This window comes from Pygoscelis adeliae, unplaced genomic scaffold, assembly GCF_000699105.1.
Source record: "Pygoscelis adeliae isolate BGI_AS28 unplaced genomic scaffold, ASM69910v1 Scaffold130, whole genome shotgun sequence".
Lineage (NCBI taxonomy): Eukaryota > Metazoa > Chordata > Aves > Sphenisciformes > Spheniscidae > Pygoscelis > Pygoscelis adeliae.
Genome location: NW_008824031.1, coordinates 544,518 through 553,696, shown reverse-complemented (window position 1 = coordinate 553,696; position 9,179 = coordinate 544,518). Strand labels below are relative to the sequence as shown.

General features: G+C 38.1%; 1 protein-coding gene across 2 annotated transcripts; it reads right to left on the bottom strand.

Annotated features, from left to right (window-relative positions):
• Positions 1-1,565: 1,565 nt before the first annotated feature.
• On the bottom strand, positions 1,566-5,973 carry CDCA4 (cell division cycle associated 4). Of its 2 annotated transcripts, XM_009327517.1 has the most exons (3): positions 5,873-5,944; positions 3,687-3,861; positions 1,567-3,535 (listed from the first exon to the last, which is right to left on the bottom strand). In XM_009327517.1, exons 2-3 carry the CDS (start codon positions 3,729-3,731, stop codon positions 2,780-2,782), a joined length of 801 nt encoding a protein of 266 aa, XP_009325792.1. In that variant the 5' UTR covers positions 3,732-3,861; positions 5,873-5,944; the 3' UTR covers positions 1,567-2,779. The 2 variants fall into 2 exon arrangements, with proteins under 2 accessions (XP_009325800.1, XP_009325792.1); XM_009327525.1 differs by lacking the exon at positions 3,687-3,861 and having other exon boundaries at positions 1,566-3,535; positions 5,873-5,973.
• Positions 5,974-9,179: the final 3,206 nt, after the last annotated feature.

The window sequence follows — 9,179 nt, the reverse complement described above, 5'->3', positions numbered from 1 at the left end:
GGCATGTAAAAGCACATACGATTTGGCCTAAGTTTTAAGAACGTAATAAAACAGGATATATATTTCTGTTTAAATGCTTAACTACATAAATGCATACTTACCTAATACCTTTCCTGTTAAGCCAAATAGTCTCTACAAATTGCTCTAACTAGGCATAGCTTCCTCAGTAAAGGAATGCACCCAGCTAGATGCCTGGAACAGTGAGATATAGATACATATATATACACACACACACACGCATTTGACATATACAGTTGCACAGTTATGAGCAAATTATACTAATTCCTACCTGTAACATGGAGACTGATGCACACTAAGGAGGCGGGGAAGAGCGCATTTTTAAATATCTTAACATGCAATTGCTCATGTGATGAAAATGGAGGGCAAGGGGGGGCAGAGGGGAACACCCACAGTTGTTCAAACCTGTGGGTTTTGAACCACAGTTCATAGCAGTTTTGGGGAACTTCCCCAGAGGGACAGAAGATAATTTAGTTACTCAATGCTAATGTTCCCTTTATAATACTTTGAAACTGCCTGGCTTTCTGCTTTACCCTAAGGCATCTGCTGTCCAATCCAGTGGATCTATTCGCACACAGAAAAGCATCACGAAACATTTCCTGTGGATTTATAATTTTGAAGGAAGAATCTCTGATACTGCAACAAACACTGCCAAGTAAAACAGACTGTTATGTCACTGAGATACGGCAGTTCACATCAATATTTGTATCCTCCTGAAGCAGGATATACTACTGCAACACCCTTCAGTTATGAGTAATGTCTCTAGTATTGGCTTGTTTCTTTGGTCCCGCTGTATTATATGGACTGAACTTGCAAGTACCTATATGGTATTTCATAATTTAATATGAAGTTACTAATCAAGCTTTAATTGAGGAAGCGATGTTTAACTACTACAGTAACTATGGATTATCTCATGTCCAAGTTTGATACAAAAAACATTTTCAAATTCACTGAAGACTCCCACCAACTGCATGGTTTCAGGTGGCCGAGTTCATATGCATTCAACTATCAAATTTGAAAAATTTAGCAAAGTGATGCCATTTTTACCCAAACCAGATGCTTCTAAAGCACTTGTTGAAATCATAAGCTCAGTGGTCTCCTTTTGTGGAGGCGACACTGGAATGTCCTTAACACCCCCCTGCCCCCACCCTCCCCTTTTCAGGGGTCCGAGGATCTGAAAAGGGTAGGGCGTAGTAGGTAAAGTCACTTGTGGGAAGGCAGAGTCTGTCAGACGCAGAAATGCACTCTCTTCGTGTTCAGGAACTTGCTTGGTTCAGGTCTCCAGAAAACAACTGAGTTACTGGCGGATCTCTTCCCCTAGCACATTCCAGAAACCAATCAACCTTTTCCCCCTTCTCTACCTCCCTGCTAGTTCGGAGCTCTTCCCCAGTACCAGCTTGCAAAGGTAAACATTTGTCAGTTTGTAACAAAGTCATACACTGTACTTGATCTCCCCCTTTCCCCTGAAAAAGTCTCATAGGAATAAGATTAATTATATACACTCTAAAATGAATGTGAGTACTTGAAGAAAAGAACACCATCCCATGTTGTATTATCTTCTGTTATTAAAAAAAGCCAAGAGCAAACCCTTGGTAAGAGTGGAACGTATTAATTATGACAAGACATCATGACATACCAGTTGAGATTTAAAGGCCGCTAATAACACTTTTTGTAGTAATTAGTGCAAGACAGTTATTCCACATGAACAAATATTTGATGGTAGACTTCAGTGATAAACAATTCACTTGATGACATTTACATATAAATACACATAAATAAAAACCTACGTAATTTAGGTTTGTAGTTAACAAAAAATATCGTCTGAAATGAATTAAATGTAATTGTATCTACCGGGATCAAAGCTCTTCCTCTAATGATACTCAAGTATACGGGGCATGAAAAGCATAATTGTACAATTCGCAATTTAGTAAAGTACTACTCTATAAAACAGAATCATGAAAACAGCTCTTACATTTTAATGTAAAGTATAAAATCGTATATTTACATTTACATACACTTTACTGAACTACATTGGGTAGCTCACAGTAAAAAAACATCCCTTTGTGAAAATCTTTCAAAAAATACACCAACTGCAGATATGATCAAAAGTTACTAAGTTAGCAGCTGACATAACATCTGTAGTAAAAATATATCTTAGGAAAATACCTGGAAAAATCTAAACACCAATAAACACTTTAAAACTATTTTTGAAGTAAAAATTGTAGCAAAAAACAGAATAAGCTAGCTAGGATAACAGGAACTATTGCATACTGCTCTTTAAGAGCCATGTAGCGACTTAGAACAGAAGCAGCAGATATGGTAGGAGTTATGTGGTGTAACAAAGTGGAAACCGGAGGAAAATAGGAAACCAGTTATCCAACTTCTCTCTACGTTTATTACCATTTTTACCGGGAGAAGTATAAGAAAAAGATGAGAGGCTCCCTCTCACTGAGCATATCCTCCATCAAAGGCTAAAACAAATTGGTAAAAGGAACCCAATTTCAAGAGCCTTGGACCCCAAACTTAAAAACATTTACCGTATGTACTTACAGTTCAATGGACAACAAATCGGATTATTACACTACAAGTTGCAGGTTAACTTAAGAGTTAACACTATTTTGCAATATGAAGTGCTTTTTTACCATATATATCTATATAATATATAGATATTTGTGCAGATTTGATAGAACAAACTGTGGAAATAGCTTTCTCGAGTCTTTTTTTCCTCATTAACAGATCTTTATCTCCTACATAAGGAATTTCAGGATTCAACAAGGATTTCCACAATATGATCAAGCTCATTAAGATCAGATTTACAATTAGAGTTAGAAGTTGTAGTTGTTGGAGAAGAAAATGTTTCAAGCCCATCACAGTGTCCCATTTTCGTGTTGCTCATCATGCCTGTTAACATAGTATCAAGATCATAGTAAGAATTGTCAACTTCTGAAAACAGATCTTCAACAGAATTAGGACTTTTATTCTCTAGTGTCTCAAATATTTGATCTAATGATTTTTGAAAGTTTCCTTTATTTTCTTGTGGATTCTCCATTTCCCACACATTGCTCTGCAGGTTTCTCGGAGCTTGCACTGAAGAGACTGTTGACATAGTTTCTGAACTATCTTGCGCCTGGTCACCCTCAAAGTCTTTATTGAAAGTACTATAGCTGGGAACATGCTTTCCCTCAGCTTGTTCCCTAGATGAACGACAGAGGATATCTGTTGAAACAAGACGATCCAGGGATGCCTGCCCTGTACTCTGTGTATTTATCATCTGCCAAGTCCCATCTTGAGTCATTTCCTCTTGGATCTGCCGTACCGTGTTGGCTATAAGTACCGAACGACAAAGGTTAGGTTCAACCAGCATGTGACACAGCTGAAGTTTAACCAAGGACATATCTAAAAGTGACTGCCGCTGAAGATTATATGAAGGAATAGCCTTAATACCAGCCAGAGTTCCTTCAATATCTTCTTCGCCATCAAAACATTTTCTCTTTAATCCTCGCACAAACATTGTGTCCTGTTAAAAAAAAATAAAATAAAAAATTCTTGTACAACATAAACGGCTCAAGAGGGAGGGAAAAAAAACCACTAAAAAATGAAACAGAAAACTTTAATCTTAAATTTAAACAGCAAATTATTTTAAGATAGAAACATCAGAATTGTCATACCAGGTTATAGAATGGCCAGTGTGGTACAACAGGGGTCAGGAACATATGGACTGGGTCCCAAAGACGGCACTCGGGAACCAGGGGTGAGCAGGTCCACAAGTCATGGCATCGGAGAGAGGCAGGGGCTCCCTGGCTCCCATAAAGCTCCACACTTGATGGAAGTCAGGAGCCACTGCTTCACACAGAAGCAAACATCTCAACGGCTGTATTTCACCTACTGGAGAGGCAGTTTCTCCTCGCTCCTCCTGAGTTTCTACTGGCATGCTTAACCTCTAGTTTTGGAAATAAAAATACAACCTGGCACACCATCTTTAAAAGATTTGACCCCTCCAGAACATCAACATGCCTGTAATGGCAAGAGTAACACGAAAAAAATACCATGGGCAGCATACTTGAAAAAGGTTAGCTTATTTTGGCTACAGGGAGAGTAAGATCTAGATTTGTTCCATATAACTTGAGACATTCAACTGAGGTGGCTAAAGCAGTCCTTCTGGTTCCCTTACCCAGGTGAGTAACTGAACTGTGTAATTCCAACATGAATTGTGCAAGTCCAATAAGGATAGGCACAGTCATTCTCTGTATGGGCTTCTGTACTTCTTTCCCAGTTGACTATAAGAAAGCAAAATTCCCGTATGCCTAGTTTAGGTTCACCAGCTCAAAATAAGTGGGGTGCATCCAGGCTTCTCATTATTTACATCTAAAAAGCACTTGCTGAATTTTCCAAGGTATGACTTTCAAGCACTAGCCTCCAGATATTCTTCTGAATTGCACTAATTTTGACAATAGTGCCCCATTCAAATATTGCAGCTGATCTCTTGAAATACAAAGTAACTTTTTTTTTTTAAATGCAGTAGATGTCAATTCTTTTACCCTTATAAAAATTAGACTGCAAATGAAAGCTAGTACCTTATCTTTACATTTATGCACCTTTATAATGTCCCTTCTAAGTCTTCTGTCCTTAAAATTCCTGTTTGCCCAGTATTTGGGGATTTTTTTTAATGTAGTGACCCAAACAAAACAAAGGTTTTCAACTAAAAGCTGATAAAACCAAAATACTATTGCAATGTCTTTCTATATCATTTTCCATTTCCCTTGGTAAGCCCTAACCTCTGCCTTGCTTTTCTGGTTGCTACAGTATGTTCCACATGTTTTCAGAGAGCGCTCTCTCAGCTTTTTCAGAGTCACTAAAAATCCACCAAAGTACAACAACATTGTTCCTTTCAAAATACATTACATACTTATCTACTCTGCAAACCTGGGGATAGCACAGTAGCTAGCTAAACATTTGGTCTGACTCTGTACAACACTTCTTACAATGCTGTATATATCCATGAAATAAGCTTTTTTTGGATTTGTCGACTCAAAGATTTTTTTCCACTGAAGATACAAAACTCTCTAGAAATTGTAATATGAAGAAATCATAATATGCAGAGACTACAATATAGAATATATGAACTTGGTCTTATGGTCATTTTTCAGACTTCTTAAAAGCTATCCATAGATTACCAATATATTAAATGCTTTGGAAGTTTCTTGTAAAATTTTCTCCTGTAACTTAAAATTTTTGCATTATTCCCATTAAATACAACCCAAGTTTTTGCTTGATAGCACCTTTTCCAGGTTTTTAGATATTCCTGCAACTTCCTATCGGAGGATATCCCATTTAATTTTTCCTACAAAGTTGTATGTACAGTAATTTCTAAACACACACACCCCATGTGAAACTTGACCTCTAGAGACATCTTTTGGGACTACTAATCAACCATGTATGATTACGTCATCAAACATTAAACACTGTGCAGAGTTTGAAGCTTCTTTTATTTCAGCTTATATTCTTGTGAAGAATAATCAAAACTTCAATTGAATGTTAACCTGGTTTTCATACATCTACTATTCTAGGATACACCAACAGAAGAACAGAAACTATTCTAAGACACACCAACAGAACAGCAGAAAACTTGAAGACCTCAATACATCACACACACTTGGGTGTGTAGAAATGGAGGAAAAAATATTTATGGATTCTTAAAGGTAAACCTTTCACAGCATTCACTGGATTTTTTTTCCCTGTAACACTTACTTCCAATTAGTATCTTACATCATAAAACCAGTTCTTTGTCACCCTGTTCCCAAGACTGCACAGAATACTAGATTACAGTTTCATTTAAGAAGCAAAAATTACATACCAGTAATTGTGTTTGATGTAGTCCTTCCTCTTCTCCCATGCTACTGAGCAAGAGTCCATACAGTAAAAGTTAAGAGCACCACCTACCAAGTACCAGGAAGCAAGATGTCAGCCAAGTACAGGAGATGCAGAACAAAATAGTTTCCCATTTCAGAAACTTACACACCTCTATATTTTGTCAATTGCTTCAGCATCTCTACAACAATCCTACAAATTCAAATAGTACTATTAAACCCAATTTACAGCTGGAGCACAAAAGTGATTTGCCCAACAATACACGCAAAATCTGTGGCAGGAGAAGGAAACTGCCAGTTTAAGTCCAAGTCCTAGGCAATTACCCTGACCTTTGGACCAGCCTCTCCCTTATCCCTATACCTTTGCCATTTAAAGAGCAAAAAAATCTTTAGCGATCATCTGAAAAATTTAAACGCGCACAAAAGCATACTGAAAGCAAGTCTTCATTACTTTTATCAGAAAACTATACAGTTTTCACCTTTGCTGTACAAAACCATGCATCTCTGTAGCATCTAGAGAAAAAGAGCAAGCATGCACAAATATAAAACTAAAACATAGCAAAACCAGGGAGAATTTTCCTGTACCAGCATAGAAACTTTATGACTAAGATTTACTTTGCAAGATGACAATAATGAAAGTAATGACAGTAATTAAATTGTTTTAATTATAAAGGCTGAGTTTTTAAACACACATTTAAGGCAAAATAAGATTTGATATACCAGATACAACTACCAAACACATGCAACAATTCCTTTAATTACTGAAACCTAAAAGAATGCTCCGTTTCAACAGGCTACAAAAACTTACATGATAAAATATGAAAACAATTCAGATATTTTTCTAGACATGTCTGTACAGTACAAGACAGTTCCCTGTCTGCAACTGAAGTACATACCTAGAAAAGAAACAAGTAAAGAAGATGCATATGGGTATCTACTTTTGTTTTCCTGTTGTGGCTGGTAATAAAAAAAATTTTTGAAGAGTGCTTGCTCTCAAAATTGGGGGGGAAGGAGATGGTTGACAAAAGACCGGGGAGGGGGCGGGGGGGCAGAAAACTTGTTTTTCTCAAGAAGCTGCATACTCGTTAAAATACCACAACAAAAAAACCCACCTTAAACACTCTCAAGCCAGTTTGACTTTGATCAATTTTGACTCGATGCCAAAACATTCAGACTAAAATGCTGTTATATCATGGAAACTCTATTTCAACCAACTCATAGTCTCACTCTCTTTTACAGACTGAGCTCACAGCAACATTCAAGACAGGGTCATGAGGCATATGAACTACAACTCCAGTGAGACACCATAGTATCAAGTCAATAAAGTGTTTCTTATTTCTGTCAAAGACCTTATGATGCTATAAAAGTTCAGAAGTTTTTGCTCCCCGGGTATACTTTCAAAACACTATAAATGAAAGGCAATCTCTTTGAGAGCCTGTATATGGTACCTATTTGAATCCCCAAATTCCTACTAGATACGCTTTTAGTTTAGGGTAGGTGACAAGGGCATAAACTTTAAAAAAAACCCAACCAAACAAAAACCTGCAAAAAAACCCACAACAATGACACATAAAGATGATGCAGTCACACGAACAATAAATGAAAATATTTTTTGGTGCTATTTTGGATATCTGACAATTTTAGAGGAAGAGGCTTTGGCCGTTTGCCTCCCAAAATAGCAGACTGATACAGGAGGGGACCGTTGATGGGAACACACGAGTTCTTGGTAAAAAGAGCCATTATCACGTCCACAAACTAAAAGACGTAGGGGATGTCAGCAGACCAGTCCAGTCTGTAATCTATTAACATACTAAAGAAGGAAACAGTTTTCCCATGCAATATAATAACACGTAAGACCTGCTGCATGTGATTCCAGGTTCTTCCCTAGAGCAATAAACAAACCATGTGGACCTCTGTTAGCATAAACTTAGAGAATATGCCCGTCGCAGCAATTATTTCTTCTGATTCTATTAACTGGCATACGAGCGTGCCTCAGAACCGAAGTTCTTAGTAAAAAAAAAAAAAAAAAAAAATTAACTTCATAGCCATTATCAGATGCAATTAAAACCTTGCAAATAAACAACCTTCCCCAGACTTCCCTGCACTATCTCCAACAAGCACTCATCTCAAGAGAATACTAAATTTAAAACCTAATTAATTAAAATGTAAGTATGTTTCTCTATTGATTTACATATTAACATACTCAAAAAGGTATTGGCCACTGTGTAAAACCTCTTGGTACGTGAGAGCAAGACTGCCGCTGCTTTAGAAGCAAGGTGTTCAAAATTCCCCGATAATTTCAAGCAGCATCTGTCTCTGTCCAAGAGGCAGTATCTACACCAGCTATATCATCTCCCTTCTTCCACTACTATCCAAGTGTTAAGAGCCCAACCTTAGTGTGTTAAACTTAACTGCTGTTTGAAATAGCTGTACGAAAAAAGCTGTCAAGGAGACAGGAGCTATCTGTAGCATAATACAGTATGAAAAAAGGAGTTTTGGTGGGTTTTTTGTTTGGTTTGGTTTTTTAATAGTAGCACAGGGAGCACGGTATTATGCAATTCCTTAAAAGTCTTGCTTTTGGGATTGACAAATTCGCAGTCTGCTTTACAAATAAGGTGCTTGAAATTTGATCCAATTCTTACTAGAGCATCAACTTACACATTCCAGATTCACACTCAATTCAGATTCATGTAGTAATGTGCTGCCAAAAATACACTTAAGTAGCTTCTTAAGAGTTGGAGTAACAGAGAAGGTAGATTTTAGCAATGTTCATCTTTAGGAGAAAGCAGACAAGAACTACCTAGGCCAGTGCTGGAGGTTCACTTAAGCAGGGTGCTTTTTCTTTTTGCACAGCCATAAGTATAGTGACGATGGTTAGCATGGGAAGATAATAAGGTATTGTATCTCCCCTCTACCACTCTAACCCCCCCCTTTATAATGTCTGTTATAACAACTGTAGGAAGAAATCGAAGCTATGTGTAATGGTGAAAAGAACACGGAAAGCCAGGTACCCCTCTTCAGGCATGCATATGTGTGCGTATGGTGGTGTTGAGTTTTAAGGTGGGCTGCATACACAGCAGAGGGCTGGTAGGGCCAGAAACATCCCTATTTGGGATGGGACAAAGGCACCTATAAAGCACTGGGGTTTGGTTCCAGCCCCCGGGCATAGGGGGCTGGCAGCCCCCTAGGAGGGCTTCGGGAAGCGGCACTAGCTCCCGAAGAAGGGCAGGTTGGGAAGCCGGGTCAGCCGCACGCCCAGGCCAGGGGCGACGGCCGGCGGTGCGAGGAGCAGAA

What these genes read in the sequence shown, in the direction of transcription:
- CDCA4 (XM_009327517.1), bottom strand. Translation starts at nt 3,731, where the DNA reads ATGTTCCTGACCCCTGTTGTACCACACTGGCCATTCTATAACCTG. An exon ending in ACTGGCCATTCTATAACCTG is followed by an intron (nt 3,536 to 3,686) that starts GTATGACAATTC and finishes TTTTTTTAACAG; the next exon opens with GACACAATGTTTGTGCGAGG.